General features: G+C 43.0%; 1 protein-coding gene across 1 annotated transcript in view; it reads right to left on the bottom strand.

Annotated features, from left to right (window-relative positions):
• Nucleotides 1-7,739: 7,739 nt before the first annotated feature.
• The window catches only part of LOC132155315 (NAD-dependent protein deacylase sirtuin-5, mitochondrial), a 14,271-nt gene continuing 3,262 nt past the window's right edge, over nt 7,740-18,748 (bottom strand). The window contains exons 4-9 of the mRNA XM_059564201.1: nt 10,401-10,626; nt 9,553-9,640; nt 9,306-9,359; nt 8,558-8,681; nt 8,338-8,453; nt 7,740-8,195 (exon numbers count right to left, since the gene is read on the bottom strand). Of these exons, the coding sequence (XP_059420184.1) occupies nt 8,123-8,195; nt 8,338-8,453; nt 8,558-8,681; nt 9,306-9,359; nt 9,553-9,640; nt 10,401-10,626 (681 nt within the window). The 3' untranslated portion in view covers nt 7,740-8,122. The remainder of the gene's footprint in view (nt 8,196-8,337; nt 8,454-8,557; nt 8,682-9,305; nt 9,360-9,552; nt 9,641-10,400; nt 10,627-18,748) is intronic.

Raw genomic sequence — 18,748 nt, 5'->3', positions numbered from 1 at the left:
GTATTTCTTGCCATCTATCATCTTTTGGTTTTTTCCCAGATATTGGTGGGTAACCTTTGGTGAGCTCGGTCAAAGGCCTCACAATGGCAGAGTAATCCTTTATGAAACGCTGGTAAAATCCACAAAATCCCAAGAATGACCTCAATGACTTTAGGTCGGTGGGCATTTTCCAGCGTGTTACGGCTTCAATCTTGGCTGGGTCTGGTGATACGCCTGGTGATACGCCAGCAGCTGACACAATGTGACCCACATAACGGACTTGTGACTGGCAAAACTGACAGTTGTCAATCGAAACTTTCAAGCCACACTCATGCAGACGGTCTAGAACTTTGAATAGTCTCTCTTTGTGTTTATCAAGTGTGCGTCTGAACACAATGATGTCATTGAGGTACACTATATTGCCCCACTCTTCTTCCGTGCTATAACTATGGGTGATGCATATGGACTCCTAGACTCTTTGATAATCCCAGCCACTATCAAGTCTGATGCTCAACTCCTTCAGCTTATCCCACATCCCACTCACGGGTAGAACAAACATCACCTCTGGTAGCCAACTTCTGACAATCTCCGTTCCCAGGCCTCAGGAATGGCTGACTCACCAAAATTAAACAAGCTTGGGTCTACTGTTTTGGAGCTTTGTTCTCCAGAACTTACGGTGAGCGTGTCCGTGGGATACATGTTGGCCATTACTGTTCCATATCTTTGGATGTTTCATTTTGGACCAAGACTTGAATATTTCGTCCTTCCATTGCTGAAGAGGGGAGCACCACTGGAGTTATGAACGTTCCAGCTGGAAGATTATTCTCTTCAGGGGGGGGTCTACCACAAAGATCTCCTTTCTCAAAGGCTTGTCAGTCTCCACATTACATATAGCACATACTTCTGCACTTTGTGGAACTACGCAATCACCAGGTCCTATCCATCTGACTTTTCCATCAGGTCTGTCGGGAATGGTTTCAGTCTCTAGTTTTGACAGCTGTACTGCAGGGTGTTGAGTCTGGATTCTCAAAGCATGTGCAACACTGGATCCTTCAGCATCATGGCTAAGAGCAGCAAGGCGTTTGAAGAAACTGGCATTCGTACCAATAATGACTGGCACTTGGGAGGGACCCTGGGGCTCAGGACATACTAGCGCCAAGATGGACAATGGCTCCTCCGCACCAGTGACAGAGGCAGGGAAGGTGACATCCACCACAATATACCCCTTGTATGGGTAACTGGAAGAACTGAGACCCCATATGGACAATCCAGTCAAGGGGTGAATGGGCACATCAGGTAGGTTCTTTGAGTACCAGCTGTCAAACACTATCATCACTTGTGAGCCACTATCTAATAGTGCTTGACACCCATAGCCATTAAGCTTCACTTCTACAGTGGATGCTGGCCCTACTAGACCTTTGGGAAGGCAGGTGGAGTTGTAGATGTCTGTCTGGCTACTTTTGGAAAAACAGGCCTGGTTTGATGCAGTTCTACCTTCACCCATCTCGTTCTTCCCATTCTTTGCCTGCCGCAAGGAACGAATCAGTTTTTGAATCACTTGATCAGAATTTGGTGGAGCTTGAAACTTTGTTGCAATATGACACCTGTCACACCTGTAGCAGAAGTAGTCATCTCTTGTTCTGGCTGACTTGTATCTGAGAAGGACGTGGATGCAGACTGAGACTGGGATGGGATTGGCCGCTGTTCTGGAACATGAGGTGAGTATGGAGTAGAACTGACACATAGATCGCCACTGATAGAGGCCCTGTCCTGTTGTAAAAGCCGTCTTTTCTTGGTCCTCCTCTGCAACTTCCACCTGCCAGTAACCGTTGGAGAAGTCTAATGTGCTGAACCAGGCAGAACCTGCTAGTGCATCCAGTGTGTCATCCACTCGGGGCAGAGGATGAGAATCTTTAATAGTCACACTGTTTAAACGTCTGTAATCCACACAAAAATGCCAGGTGCCACATTTCTTTCTCACCAAAACAACCGGCGATGCCCAGGGACTACAGCTCTCCTCAATCACACCATCTGCAAGCAAATCAGCCACCTGTCTTTCTATTTCAGCACGTTTTTCAGGGGAGGCACGATGTGCACGAAGTTTGATGGGAGACTGCTCACCAGTTCTTATGTAATGTTTCACCAGCTTACATTTGCCAACATTCTGTTTGGATGAGCTGAAGATGTCATGGAATTCCAACAGCAAGGCTGACAGTGCAGCTTTCTCTGATTCAGAAATAGGTGACTCGTCCAATTATATAGGAGGCGCAGCTGTGGAAGAGGTCACTGCAGCTACATCAACTGGGGCATGAAACAACTGAACATCAGAATTCTCAACTGAGTATAACTCACCCAGGTGCATCCCTTGTTTCAATAATATGTCGTGTCCAGTAAGATTCAAAATCCGAGCCTTTGTCAGTCCATTGTGAACCCCAGCCATTGTGTGAGCTACTATTAGACTGGAAGAATCTGCAACATTGGGTTCCAGGTATCCAACAAAGTCACTTGTTGCATGAGCTGCATTAGGTAGACACACTTTGACTGGTACCACTGACTCACTGAGAGGTGGCACATTTATAGTGGTTGCAAGTGACACATTGCAGCATGTCGGAATGAAGTCTTTGCTGGTTAGTAGAGGAATCGTGATGTCCCACAGTTGGAGCTTAGTATGGCTGAGGTCGAGTAAGGCATGATTTTTCAACAGAAAGTCCCAGCCCAGCAACACCGTCTGTGTGGTCTCTCTTAGCACATGAAATACATGCTTCCATTACTCAGTTCCCAGCTGGAATGTTACAGTGAAGGTGCCCAGTGTATCCAGCATTTGTCCATTCACTGCATTGGCTGACACATAGTCTTTTCTCAGCGGGCGATTATGAAGTGTAGGAATTGACATACGAAAATCTGCACTCATAAGAGACACACTGGAACCAGAGTCAAATAACATTTGAACCTCCATGCCTTCAATAACTCCTCTCACATATGACACTAACAGCTACTTGCCAGCGTCCAAACATAAATCATTGTCTTTTGATACAGAATTACAGTCGTCAACATTGTCAATTTGAGGGCCCATAGGAAACATAGCTGGTGTTTGGGCCGCAACATCAGCTACAGTCAGTTTCCCGGCTGATAGCAGCGCTCTTCTCTGTTAGGTGACATGAAACGCACTCCCGGCTTTCTTGAATCATCCTCATAGCTGTTCCATCAGAGAGAACCTGGGCTGGGGCTGCGTCTCGCAGGAGACAAAGGAGAGTGTGAGTCTTTATAGTTACGCATGTCCATACCTGATGTACGCTCATCACAGTGCTGGAATTTCCTCTCAGGTGAGCGGCCTCTCCGAGTGCCATCAAAGACACGTGACTGGCGTCCTCGACCCCCGCAGACACACTGGCACCTTCCATTAAACGGAGAGCGGCCTCCATCCCAATCGTCCATCGCTCTAGAACTCACTCTGATTGATTTTGATTTTCATCGCCCAAGCGCCTCATTTCCATTCTCATATCCCTCATTTCCTCAGTCAATCGATCCATAGCTCTGTGCAGCCCTCCATTATCAGTCACAGAATAAACAGCAGCCACTGCTCCTCCATCATTAGTATTTCCTGCCACATTAACAGTCTTGTAATCAGTCTTTATTGCGTCTCTAGCGTTTTCACACCGACCTGCAATTATCACAACCTCCTCCAAATCCTACTCCTTGTTCATGGCACTTAGCTCTGAGCCAAGGATCCATACCAGCAAGGAAATGACAAAATTTTTCTTCCCTCTGGGCTCTGTCGCCGTATTCAGGAAACGCTTCATCCACTAATCTGCTGATCTCTGCAGCATACACCTCCAAAATTTGCCACGGCGCATGAGGGCGGGCTGATAGGCTGGCTCTGAAACGATCCATGAACTGCCGCTGTCCGAAAGCTTCCTTGAGTCGTTCTTTGGTCGCTGTATAATCAGCCTGAAGAGTATGAGGAAGGCTGTCCCACAAAAAAGTCGAACCCGCGCGTGCTAACTCCACCTAGAACTTTTGACTATGAACTAACTAGTTAAACACTCGCCGTAACACTGAACCACGTAAATGCGAACAAAACAAAACCGCTGCCACCAATGTAACCGAGCGTTTATGCAGGGTCTGCCTAAACACTTAGTAATAAGAAAACAATAAAACGAGAGACAGTCTGAGCACTTCTTGATTTTTATTATTCCTCACACCAAAGAGAACTTCCCAAAAACCCGCAACACTCTAGAGAAGAAAATTGCGCATGCCCATTGCCTATCTACAGCAAGCCCCGAGGGGATAAATGCATTACACACACACACATATAAAGAGCGCCTGTACATCCAGAATTAGTGCAATATAACAGAATCAAATAAAGTCTGTTACAATTGTATATAGGTCATGCTGCAATTTTGTAGTCCAAAACAATTTTCCTCTCGAGGACAATAAAGTATGCTACTACTACTACTCATCATGAGGCGCGTGGTCCGGAGCGATGTATGACTGATCAGTTCAATTGAACTTTACTCCAAATATATGAACTTACCTGTTTTGAATACTTCATATTTAACGTGTTCGTTTATGTCCAATATTAGTGTTAAACTGTTGGTCTTCAAATGAAATCTACTTTTGATTTTCACCGTTGACTGATTTTGCAGAACATTTAGACTGATAACTTCCGTGCACAGATGCGGCAGATTTGTCACAGGACGCGTGATATGACAGTTGCGCCTGACTATATATGAACTGTTTTAAACACAGTATTTTCAATATTTAACGTTAGTTTATCAGTATATTTGAAAGTATATTTTTCCAATTATTGGTGATTCCATGGGCTATCTCTCGCACACCTACGCGGTTTAAAACACCAAACAGTTATGTTATGACGAGAACAAAGAGTCTCTCTCTTGCTCCACCCATACACATGTATCGTCGATCTAACAATATGACGATTTGAAAAATGGCCATATCGCCCAACACTACAGTCATCTGTTTATTGCTGGTGACTTCATCCAGTGTAGACAGTATCATTGATTATAATGTGTTCTATTAGCTTTTGACTGTAATAAGCTCTGGTCCCCTCCCTGCTTACCGTGGTGATGAGATACATAGCAGACTGTCATCACTCAATGGCTGGATGTCTAAGTGGTGCCCGCAGTAAAATATAGGTTTCATAGACAATTGGACAAGCTTTAGGGACACACCTGAGCTGTTCAATTTATAACAATGTTTTCAATATTTTTCAGAGGGCAGGCTTCAAGTATAACTCATTTGAAGTAATGGTGCTTCATATAACATTATCCAGAGAAACAAATGTTAATGATAAATCCCCTGTTATGTTTGTACTGGCTACTGTATACAGGCCACCAGGGCACCATACAGACTTTATTAAAGAGTTTGGTGATTTTACATCCGAGTTAGTTCTGGCTGCAGATAAAGTTTTAATAGTTGGTGATTTTAATATCCATGTTGATAATGAAAACGATGCATTGGGATCAGCATTTATAGACATTCTGAACTCTATTGGTGTTAGACAACACGTTTCAGGACCTACTCATTGTCAAAATCATACTCTAGATTTAATACTGTCACATGGAATTGATATACCATCAATCTTCATATAGCCAAAATTGTAAATTCTACTTCTTGTTACAAGTATGGAAGAACCATCACTTCTACCACAAAAGACTGCTTTTTAAGTTATCTTCCTGATGTATCCAAATTCCTTAGCATATCCAAAACCTCAGAACAACTTGATGATGTAACAGAAACTATGGACTCTCTCTTTTCTAGCATTTTAAATAAAGTTGCTCCTTTACGCTTAAGGAAGGTTAAGGAAAACAGTTTGACACCATGGTATAATGAGCATACTCGCACCCTAAAGAGAGCAGCCCGAAAAATGGAGCGCAGCTGGAGGAAAACAAAACTAGAGGTATTTTGTATTGCTTGGCAGGAAAGTAACCTATCCTACAGAAAAGCATTAAAAACTGCTAGATCCGATTACTTTTCGCCTCTTTTAGAAGAAAACAAACATAACCCCAGGCATTTATTCAATACAGTGGCTAAATTAACGAAAAATAAAGCCTCAACAAGTGTTGACATTTCCCAACACCACAGCAGTAATGACTTTATGAACTACTTTACTTCTAAAATCGATACTATTACAGATAAAATTGCAACCATTCAGCCGTCAGCTACAGTATCACATCAGACAGTGCACTATAGACCCCCTGAGGAACAGTTCCACTCATTCTCTACTATAGGAGAGGAAGAATTGTATAAACTTGTTAAATCATCTAAACCAACAACATGCATGTTAGACCCTATACCATCTAAGCTCCTAAAAGAGGTGCTTCCTGAAGTCATAGATCCTCTTCTGAATAATATTCATTCATCAATGTCTTTAGGATATGTCCCCAAAACCTTCAAAGGGGGTGTTAGTAAGCCTCTCATTAAAATAAACACAACTTGATCCTAGAGAATTAGTTAATTACAGAACGATCTCACATATCCCTATGATTTATCCCTTCATTTAATTGAAATAGATGTATAATATAGTATAACATAGATGTATAAAAGTTCATTTTGAGCGCCACACTTGCAGCACCAGAGGGTAAATGAGCAAAAGACAGTTCCTCATCCTGCAGCAGCTTCCTAATTGGCAACTTACATTGATTATGATAAACGTTCATTAGAGCGCATTATTGTTTAACAGCAGGTCACGTGTTCAGTGGCGGATTTCAGTCTGTGAGTCAGTGATAAAGAGGAAACAAGAGGCTGATGTGACTGTTCGTGTGTGGGACCATCAGAGACACAAAAATCATTGTCTTCTGTGGCACAGATACAAACAGAGAGGAGGGCTGAGTGTGTGTGTGTGTGTGTGTGTGTGTGTGTGTGTGTGTGAAATCAGCCAGTGCTGCAGTGAATCATTGAGATACAGGCAGATTAATGGCTGCTATAAATAGCATCTACATAAGCTCTACTCTGACAGTAAAGCCCCTTTGACAGACGTGAGGCGCTCAGATCTGAGCTTCATTCACAGCATCAGCACAAAGAAACACACTGAACCCCCAAAACAAGAGAAATCAACATGTCTGCACTCTGTGGGACATCAGGACATAATTTCAGCTGTCATTAAAATCATCCTGTTTATTGTTTTTGAAAGCAGTTTCTTCTGCTCAACTATTAATGTTGCATTTATTTGATCAAATCTGCAGTAAAAAGAGCAGGCAACACTTTAGATAAGAGAACACATTTTAACTATTAACTATTTTCCCTCACTAAACTCCTGATTACTGATATTAAGTTGTAGTAATGTCTATATGGTCATGCAGAATAATTCATCGATATGTGCTTTATAAGTATTAATAAACAGCCAATATGCTAGTAATATTAATGATAATAAGCAAATAGTTAACAGTGAATAGGGTTCCATAATCTGGTGTTACCAAATAGTGAAATATTGAATTTTTTGTGTAATTTGTGTAATGTATTTCTGTGATGCACAGCTGTATTTTCAGCATCATTACTCCAGTCTTCAGTGTCACATGATCTTCAGAAATCATGAAAAATGATGATTTCTATATGAAAAATGTTAATGAGAATGAAAGCTGTTTATACATTTTATAAATGTGCAGGAGGAGCCACAGATAAAACACTGACTGAACATTATGAATCCAGACACAGTCAGTGAAAAACACTTTTATTCATTAGTATTTAATGCTGAAACTGATGAACTGATATGAAGGCAGAAGCTTCTGGAGGTCACTGCTGTCCCTCTAGTGGTGTGTCAGAGTAAAGCACTACACACACATACACCATTACACACATGATACATGCATGATACACAGTAGGCACTTCTCTTTGTAAACTGGAATATTATTTTGCTTTATCCCACATTAATCAAGCAGATGAACTGAAGAAACGTTCAGTGATTTATGTATGGGTCTCTATGAGAAAGTTAAGGCACATGGAAAACTGTCAACAGCACAAATATACACTCCAGCAACTTCAGCGTCTGTGTGATTATGCTTTGGTCAATTTCCAGTTTATATACAGCAGTTCATATTTCAAAAGCAGAGGAATGAATCTGTTTTACTCTTGTATGCATGGTTTTCATTCAGGTTCAGCTCCAGATGATCCAGGGCTGTGAGCGTCAGATGACTTCAGACTCGTGTCGGGCCAGAGCCACAGGAAGAGTCTCTGCACAGCGGCCCGGGAAATGAAACCTGGAACCAGACGGAGTGACCATCACATTATTTGTGTAATAAACAGCTGTGGTTTGTGATCTCTGGACATTATTCCTTGTGTGATAATATTCAGAAACAACATGTTTTCTGTGTTTCAGTGTGAGCTGCAGGATAATCTCACTTGAAGCGTGGTGTGTTTGCTGTGGTTTTAGTGTTGAACTCGGCCACTGGAACGCCGCGGGCCCCCACCTGAGGACCAAACATGGCTGCTGGGTAAACCACGGAGGACGTGCCGACCTGAAGACACAATCACAGAGCACGCAGGATTTCAAACGAGCATGATTACAAACCACGCTTGTTTCACTCATCAGCAGAAGCTTTCACATCTGAGAGAAACTAACCACCAGACAGAGGTCACACGTCTCCAGCTCCTTCTCTACTTTAGTGAGGATCTGAGAGTCCAGAGTCTCTCCAAACCAGATGACATGCGGCCGCAGCAGTCCATCACAGCCCTTCTCATCACACCTGAGATATCACACACACAACCAGCACTAAAGGAAGAGTTCACCCCAAACTGAACATTTACTGAAAATGTCATCAGGGTCTCATCAGTGGATGCTCTGCAGTGAATGGGTGCCGTCAGAATGAGAGTCTGATAAAAGCATCACAATAATCCACAGCACTCCAGTCCATCAGTGAACACCTGGAGAAGACAAAAGATGAAACACATCCAGCATTAAGATGATTCTAACTCAAACACATAGAGTCTATAATCCATAATAACACTTCCTCCAGTGAAAAAGTGTTCTGGTCTGAATCAGGAGAGAAATCTGCACAGATCAAGCAGCGTTTAAACAGCTCTAAACAAATATGTGAGAGACCACAACAGATGCACTTTTTCACTGGAGGAAGTGTTATTATGGATTATAGACTCTATGTGTTTGAGTTAAAATCATCTTAATGCTGGATGTGTTTCATCTTTTGTCTTCTCCAGATGTTCACTGATGGACTGGAGTGCTGTGGATTATTCTGATGTTTTTATCAGCTGTTTGGACTCTCATTCTGACGGCACCCATTCACTGCAGAGCATCCATTGAGGAGGCAGCACATTTTCTCTTTTGGGTGAACTGGGTTGAGTGAGTGGGATACCTGGGCAGGTCTTTGACAGGTATGAGCGCGTCAGGGGCGTCAGGATCAGGTGATCTGGCAGAGAATGAAGGGTGACAGACATGTTACATCAACACAGTCATCATACTGACCAACGCTTCATCAGTCCGAGTCTACATCAGCGTTATTAACGGAGCTGCTATGGTGGACTGTCCAGCGTCTGACTGAATACAGCGAGTCTCTGGGATCTGGACTCTAATGATTTCTGGTACAGATCAGCGTCTCCTACCCTTTTCCCTCCAGCGACGGACAGATGGGGCTTTTGTGATTGATCTCCACATCTCCACAACTCAAACATCTGGTCTGAAACAGATTTCCTACACACAGCACAAGATTTCAACACATCTCTCAAACAAACACCAAAACATATCCTAAACAACCAAATCCAAAACTAAATCTATTCAATCAGTTCTGCTGATTGAGTCATAAAACTGCATCAGCAGACTGAACTACCAGGACGAGACATAATGTATTTATTGAGGTTATTTATTAGGTTTTCTCTAATAGAGATCAAACCTTTGCTTTAATGTCGTGCTGCGTCCACAAGTCTCACTAAATCTGAATAGTGCTTTTCACAGCACACATTATCATAAAGCAGCTTTACAGGAAATTATGATGTTAATGTTTATAATATCTGAATGCCTTATAGTGTCATTTAGCAGACTAGAGCTGGACATCTTTATATATTGAGATGTATAGAGAAAATATGTATGTCCTCAAAATGAATTCTTTAGTTTAAGCAAAATGTAATTTCAGCGTTTTTTAGGGTTCATCCACTTTTCTGAAAGTGAAATTCAAGCTCTTTTCCGAAAGTGAAATTCAAGCTCTTTTCCAGTATTTCCAAAATACTTTAAACAGCTATGAATATTTCTCAAATATAAGATGTTGTTTGTGTGTGGTTCAAACAGAAGCCTCATTTGTAAGGTTTTAACACCTATAGAAGGATCTATTTTATTTGCACAGGGAATCTAAGGATGAAATCAAGCTTCTCCCAGGACTATACTCAGTATTTCTGATCTTGACAGCATACTCTATCCTCGGGTGTTTCTGACAGAGACGGTGTGTGTGAGCTCTGACCGTGGACCTCCAGCACGTGTCTGGATCCGGCGCGCTGGTGCAGCTCGTCGATGTTCTGCGTGATCACCACCAGCGAGCGTCCCTGTCTGCTGAGACGCGCCTCACACTCGGCGATGGCTCTGTGAGCGCCGCTCGGCGGGGCGTTCAGGGTCAGCTCTCGCCGGTACTGGTAGAACTCCCACACACGGCTGGGGTGACGAGAGAAACACTCCGGCGTGGCCAGATCCTGCCCAGACACACAGAGACCGACATAAGAGTCTTCCACAGTCAGAGCTACAGCAAGAGTGATTCACTACAGCCGTGGAGCGAACCGACATATAACACCGTTTCTACCATTTCCAGTGAGCGGTGTGTCAAAACAACGGGTCAGGGCTCAGGGTGGTTCATAGTAAGTCCTCTAATATTTTTATCTAGAGCCAAACACGCTTCATTAATGTCCTTAAATAATATCTCTGTCTTATCCGAATTTAATAGGAGAAAATTATTGGTCATCCAATCTTTTACATTTTTAACACACTCTGTTAGCTTAGATAATTGGGGAGTTTCATCTGGTCTCGTTGAGATATATAGCTGAGTATCATCAGCATAATAGTGGAAGCTAATTCCGTATTTTCTAATAATATTACCAAGGGGCAACATGTACATTGAAAATAGAAGAGGACCTAGAACAGATCCTTGTGCCACTCCATATTTTACTGATGATAAATGAGATGACACCCCATTTAAGTAAATAAAATGGTAGCGATCGGACAGGTAGGATCTGAACTATCTTAGAGCCTGCCCTTGAATACCTGTATAGTTTTGTAATCGATCTATGAGTATGTCATGATCTATGGTGTCGAACGCAGCACTAAGATCAAGTAAGACTAGAAATGAGATGCAGACTTGATCTGACGCAAGAAGCAGGTCATTTGTAATTTTAACAAGTGCAGTTTCTGTGCTATGGTGGGGCCTAAAACCTGACTGAAATTCTTCATACAGATCATATTTTCGCAGGAAGGAAAACAATTGAGAAGAACTTTTTCTAAAATTTTTGTTAGTTTGTTAGGTCTTTATTGTCATTGCATATATGATTCTCAACATTCAAACAAACCAGGTTTGTGACAAGTTTTTTTATCTACATTTATAGCATAACTAATCAGCATGTTCAGAGCCTTTCATAATAAACAATGTTTTAATGGGAAAAAATAATTTGTAGATGGCAAGGAAAGACAATAACTGACTTTGTCTTACATTCATGACGAGAGCATTTTTATTATCTTGTACATTGTTTCTTTTGAATGTTTAACAATTTTTTAGGCAATATTGTCGGGTAGATTGCACAGTCACTATTGGAGGAGAGCTGAACTGAGCTGATGATGAATCATTGAATCAATGATGAACTGGCTGTTTTCTATCATCCCTGGGCATCATCAGCACAAATTTTTCCTGTTCAACACTGTGGAGCTGCTGTGGCACAATCAGTATCGTATAAAAAACTATATAAATAAAAGTGACTTGACTTAAGGAGGCACTTATTTTAAGCAAAATATAAAAAAACAATATTAGCCTGATAAAACATCTGATCCTACCTTTTGAATTGACAGGTCAATTAATCTCAAGTGCTCCGCAAAACCACCAGTTTTTTTATTTTGTTTTACTTGGTTTAATGAAGTACCTTGTTATTGATGTCCACTGTATGTAAATCATACACAATTACAGTGAAATACTGTTCATTATGATTAATTATGCTTACATCATCTGTTCAGTTCTCAAAGCGCATTAATGAATAATTTCTATTATGAACGCACCCAAAAAGTGGACTTAACCCCCACCTCCAATAGGATCTATGACACTGGTGATTAAGTAAACTAATTTAATATAACATTTTTGAGCACTTAGTTGAATTATTCACAGTAAACACATTCATGCATTAATTACTGTAGTATTATGATTCTGTCTCAGATGGCTAAAATGGAAATGCAACTCTTATGCATGCAGTTCATTTACAAACTTTCCTTGTTCTGTGATGGGGCTTGCTTTGCAGATTTGAGAGTTTTACTGAATGGCTCAAAGTCATAGCAGTCTGTTTCAGTAACTTTATTAATGCGGCAAGAAATAAGAGATAACTCTTTGGTCTACTTAGCACATATGAGACCAATCATCAGAGGATGCTCATTTCTGTTGCTATTCAAACTTCCTATCATGTCCACAGCCAGGGTGTGAGAACTGGTGAGGTGAGACAGAGAGGTAGATGTCTGTGAAAGATGTGTTCGGTTTTGAAAGGATGAACACTGAACTCATACCTTTGTATATTTGTACCATTGTTCATATTTATTATAGATTAGGGGTGCATACTTTTATCAGTTGTTTATTATTTATGCAACAATCCATATTAAGGTTATAGTTCCCTTTCGAGGGAACTTCGAACTGCGTCCTCTAGGGGCCGCTTTGGGGAACACCTCATTGTGACCCGTGTCTGAAGCATACATTGAAAAAACACCAACAGCCAACAGCCAAAAAAGGCAGCCATCTGCTTCCCGCGGTTCAGGACCTGTCCACGCTGAGGCGTGGAAGAGAATGAGCTCGTGAGAATACAGGTGGATCTGTCTGAATGGTTTAAAGAGGGACTTTCCCTTTCGCGCTCGTAAAAAAAAGAAAGAAGGGCGGCAGACGAGAGAGAGAGAGCCTTGGGAGGATAATGTTATATCTTTAACACTTTCTGATACTGAGGTTAGTGCTCTGCTGGGTCTTTACCCAGGAAAAGCAGGAGATATTTGAGGATGGTGAAAAAGCTGAGGCTGAGCTTTCTCAATTCTCCTGCCCTGCGTATGTAGAGCTGTTGGAGGTTATTGAGCGAAAATTACCTTTTGACCTTAGCCCTCCAGCTCAGGTGAGCCTTTTATTTCTGCATGATCTCCATACAGAAATTAAAAAGAAATGAAAGATGCCGTTTTCTTCTCGCATCCATCGGTTTCGGCATGAAAGTAATCTGCCGACATCAAGGTGATGCGCGAAAGCGGCTATGAGGGAATGCCCCCTGTAGAGAGAGCAAAGATTTTTCTAAATAATTTATAAATAATTGGGGAAGTCGTGGCCTAATGGTTAGAGAGTCGGACTCCCAATCGAAAGGTTGTGAGTTCGAGTCCCGGGCCGGCAGGAATTGTGGGTGGGGGGAGTGCATGTACAGTTCTCTCTCCACCCTCAATACCACGACTTAGGTGCCCTTGAGCAAGGCATCGAACCCCCAACTGCTCCCCGGGCGCCGCAGTATAAATGGCTGCCCACTGCTCCGGGTGTGTGTTCACAGTGTGTGTGTGTGTTCACTGCTCTGTGTGTGTGCATTTCGGATGGGTTAAATGCAGAGCACAAATTCTGAGTATGGGTCACCATACTTGGCTGAATGTCACTTCACTTCATAATTTTTATCTGTGAAAATGTTTTTTCTTTCTGCAGGGGAAATATCCTCTCTTAATCTCCCTCCTTGCCATTTAAGCCCCTTCAGAAAATCATCTTGCTTAAATGGCAAGGCATACGCAGTAGCATATCAGGCTGTGGCTTTATTACCCACAATGCTGGTGCTTCAAGCATATCAGACTGATCTGCTAAGAGACCTGGATAGAGGCAGGAGCCTTTTTCTGATCAGGTAGCTGAGCTGCGCGCACCAAGGATCTCTCTCCGAGCTAACAAGCAGGCCACCTCCGCCATGGGCAGGACTATGGCCGCCATGGTGGCAGCGGAGAGACATCTGTGGATGAACCTGGCAGACATCGGGAGGAAAGAAAATGCTTTCTTCTCGATGCTCAGGTTTCGCCTTCTGAGCTTTTCGGTATTTCCGTTGAGACGAAATACATTTCGATTTGAGAAGTTCAGGGAGACAAAGGCGCACTCTGCTGCTTTCAGATCCTTCGTTCCACGAAGGTCCAGGTCTGAGCCCGAACAACATAGGGGTCCTGGCCCGTCTCGATCTGAGGATCAAAGATGGGCACAGAAGGCTAGTGTCGCAACTCGCGCTCCTCCCTCACCTGCGGGCAGGGGTTAGAGGAATCGTGGGTCACGAGGAGGTAAGCAGAACCTAAGGGGTATGATCTAGACGAAGCAACGTTCTCGTCCGAATCGGAGTGATACCGAGGTATCTACTCGTTCCCTTTGGGGATTTTTAACCCTCTGGAGGTTATCAGGAAAAAATAGCCTCATAACGCATATATGCGTTAATCGATTTCAGAGGGTTAACTTCTGCTTTTATCCTCCCCTTCCTAATTCCCCTGTAACCACCAGCTCTCCACCTGATCGAGGTTAGGTGGAAACCTCTCGCATAACAGTCTCCTATGCTGGACCTATAATGTTTTTATGGTTCTATGTTCATAGCAACCACCTTACTGATGGTCCAGACTAAAAGGAGGCGCCCCTTGAGTGGGGCTCAAGCGCAGGAGGGTGGGTGAGTAAATGTAACCCTCTCTGTATATACTTACGTGTATTTAATTGCTGGTGGTTACGTGTCTACTAATAAACTCTGTGAGTTTCCTTTGCAGTGCTCAGTTACAGTGTTTACTAAACACTCGCCAGCACCAGCCATCCGGCTTCATGTTCCGGTATTAGGCGGCTGAGATCACAGGTTTCTGAGGGAGCCTCCTTGATCATCAGGCCTGGCACAGGACTGCAGGGAATTTCATGGATGTCCGGCCAGGTCACCCTGAGTGGTCTCCTGGCCGCTTAGTGGTGCTGTCACATCTAGCGGGAAGTGGAGGTGGCAGTTACAGAAGTCTTCTTGTATATGCTGCCTCAGGTGATGCTCCCATCGCCCGAGGTTTGTAAAATTGAGCTTGCTTCTCCCGTGAGATTCAGCACCTCTGCGATGCTTAGGAACCTTTAAGAACACACGCTAAGCTTTGTGTACTTTCTCTAAACCACATGGTGGTCAGTCTGCACGTGAACACTTTGCACACTTTCTAAAAATCCACAAATGGTAAGTTTTCATGCAAGACTCTGCAAACTTTCTGAAATCTTGTACGATAAGGGTTACGCGCTCCGCTTCGTTCCCTTTCTTGAGATGATTAGACCTTGGTTCCTTGGGCTACATTCAGCCAGTGTGTATTTGTTTATACACCTCAAGCATCGCTTCCCTCAACATCAGGGGCTATTTGGGTGATTCTCGTGGTAACTTAGCAGCGCTCGCCTTTTTCCAAAAAAGGGTCGTCTATGAGCACGCTACTCTGAGCTCGGAGTTCTCCTCTCATATGAGACTGAGTTCTCTGTTTTTTCCCCAGAGCGCTCCAGTATTGTTTGCATAGATCGAGTTGATGACTCTCAATCATACTGTTTTGAGATACACTATTCCATCTATGAGCTGCTCTATCAGAGTGCCACGAGAGCCCCTCCTTAGAACAGTATTTGAAAACCCATGCTATGGTAAGTGTGCACGTGAAGTCTTTGCACACTTTCTGAAATCCACATTGTGGTAAGTTCGCACACTAGTATTCTGCGTTCTTTCTAAAAATCCTATATGGTGAGGGCTTCGCGCGGTTGCTTCGTGCCCTTTCTCGAGTTGGTAAAAGCCCCGTTCATCTTGGGCGCCACTCCATCTATGTATCCTCGGATACCTATCTAAACAGGGTGTTGCTACTAGAGAACTGTCGAGACAGCTCTTTCAACAAGCTTATGCGTAAGCTAGCGGTAGCCCCTGTGTGACAGGCAAGACTTGGTAGAAAGGCTAGGTTCTTAGCCATATCCCTTTAAAGGAATCTTTCCTGATTCCAAGCCTTCAGCTCTACCCTGGGCCGAGGCCCTAACAATTAAGTTGGGTATGTAGCTTAGGCTTTTTGGCCGTAAGGGGTACTGTCACAGACAGCCGTCTAATGTCCCAGGGGCAACTCCCGTGGAAATGGTAGAGTTGGTACTTAGTGCTCGCCATAATTCTGGCCTGCACTCCCCTCAGCATGGCGGCGTGGGTATACTGTTCCCCAAAGCGGTCCCTTGAGGATGCAGTTCAAAGTTCCCTCGAAAGGGAACTGTCTCAGGTAACGTATGTAACCATAGTTCCCTGAGTAGGGAACGAGACACTGCGTCCTCAAGCTCCCTGCCATGCCTCGGACGCAAGCTTCAAACGAAGAAGATAGTGACGTGCTCTCCCGGTGCTTATTTATAGTCGCGCCGGTAGTGACGTCAGAGGCTGTCGCTGGCCAACAAGTTGGTGTTTTTTCAATGTATGCTTCAGACACGGGTCACGACTAGGTGTTACCCAAAGCGGCCCCTAGAGGACGCAGTGTCTCGTTCCCTACTCAGGGAACTATGGTTACATACGTAACCTGAGACAGTTTTCATCAATAATCATTGCCCGATGATAACTTTGTCCAGTTCTCTTATGGATGTTTTTAGTTATGACTTTGTGAAAATGTAATGATGACTACTGAATAAATAGCATAAACTTCTTTATGCTTCGTGTTTGTGTATTTCATATTATTATGTAACCTTCTTTTCCTACAGATCTGAGCACTAATGTTAAATGCTACTGTTTTTGATTATGTTGATAATTATGTTGATAATGTTTCTTATAGATCAGTGGTTCTCAAACTTTTTACACCAAGTACCACCTCAGAAAATATTTGGCTCTCCAAGTACCACCATAATGACCAATATTAAAATACAGTAGCATAGTAGGCCTAACTATTCAGCTACAGTTATGCACAGCTCAAAAACCAGGCAGTTTTATTTATAATAAGAATATTTATTGTCAGCCACTTTAAACATATTGTTGTAACAACACAGTTTTAACATCAACACTGTGCTGCCTACATACAGGTAGTTTTTTAATTATTAAATTAAAATGTATTGCACCTAAAAGTGAAATAAAAACTGTACTAACAGATTAAAGGAACATGTAGTTAAAAGAGAAATACAAACTGTACAGATTAACTGAAAATGTATTGTACTTAAAACAAGTACATGTTGTTTAAAACTTACATGAGCTTAATGTGATGGGTGAGCATGCCTCTGTGAACACAGTCCTGAGATGTCTGGGTCAATGGAGGTCAGCTTCAGTCTCAGGTTTGGCTCAGCGTCCACCCTGCTTCTGTACTTTGTTTTTATGACAACTAGTGAAGAGAATCCATTCTCGCAAAGATACGTGGTCACAAAAGGAAGGAGAAAATGCACGGCCTTGTCAGAAAGCACAGGGTATTCACTGTGCTGCTTTATCCAAAAGTCCAGCAGTGTCTGCATTCTGAAAGCTACCTTCAATGTTTCGTCACAAGACAACTCTATTAAACTCTCCTGCTCACCAACAGTCAAGTCCTGTGAAGCCATCTGAGAGGTGTTGATGCTGAAAGGGTTTCTCATCCAGCGGCTAGCTTCAGCTTCAGGCATCACTGGGAAATAATCAAGGAACTGTTGTCTGAGTGACACGAGGTGTGCAGTGATGTTATCCCCGAGTCTACCATCAAGCGTCAGGTCATTGTCAGACAGAAAACTTTCCAAAGCAGGGAAAGCTGAAACATCACCTGTCTTGATTTTTATTTCAAATAATTCCAACTTCTTAAGCAGTGCATTGATTTTGTCCTGCACATCAAAAACATTGATGGAGAGTCCCTGTAGTCCCAAATTCAGTTCATTTAAACGTGAAAAAATGTCAGACAAATATGCCAGCTGACTGAGCCACACAGTATCCTCGAAAATGTCTGACAAGGGGAAATTTGTGTCCTGTAAGAACATATGGACCTCTTTGTGCAATTCAAAAAGCCTTGAAAGCACCTTTCCTCTTGAAAGCCACCGCACTTCAGTATGAAGCGAGAGTTGGACATGCTCACTGCCCATTTCCTCGCAGAGTACACAAAATAAACGAGAATTCATCGGCCTGGCCTTAATGAAGTTCACAGTTTTCACAGCAGAGTCCAGTACGGACTTCAGGTCACCAGGCATCTTCTTCACTGCTAGTGCCTCATGATGGATGCTTCAGTGAGTCCAGCGCATCTCAGGGGCTACCTCTCGGATGCGAGCTGCTACTCCACTGTGACGACCTGTCATAGCCCTCGCGCCATCAGTACACACTCCCACACACTTTTTCCAGTCCAGTCCGTTCTCTTGGATAAACGCGTCCAGTACCTGGAATATGTGCTCTGCTGTAGTTCTGGTCCCAAGTGACTGGCAGAACATAAAGTCCTCATGAGCTGAACCATCCTTTTCATATCTCACATAAACCAATAAATTGGCCAAATCTGCGACATCCGTAGTCTCGTCAAGCTGGATGGCAAAACATTGACTGCTTTGAATGCGCTCAATCAGTGTCTTTTTAACATCGTCAGCCATTTCTTTTATTCTCTGTGACACAGTGTCATTTGAAAGCGGCACCAAGTTTAACTCTTTTGCAGCTTTCT

This window comes from Carassius carassius, chromosome 12, assembly GCF_963082965.1.
Source record: "Carassius carassius chromosome 12, fCarCar2.1, whole genome shotgun sequence".
Classification (NCBI taxonomy): Eukaryota; Metazoa; Chordata; class Actinopteri; order Cypriniformes; family Cyprinidae; genus Carassius; species Carassius carassius.
The sequence above is the reverse complement of the archived record's forward strand: the minus strand, read 5'-3'. Positions and strand labels throughout refer to the sequence as shown.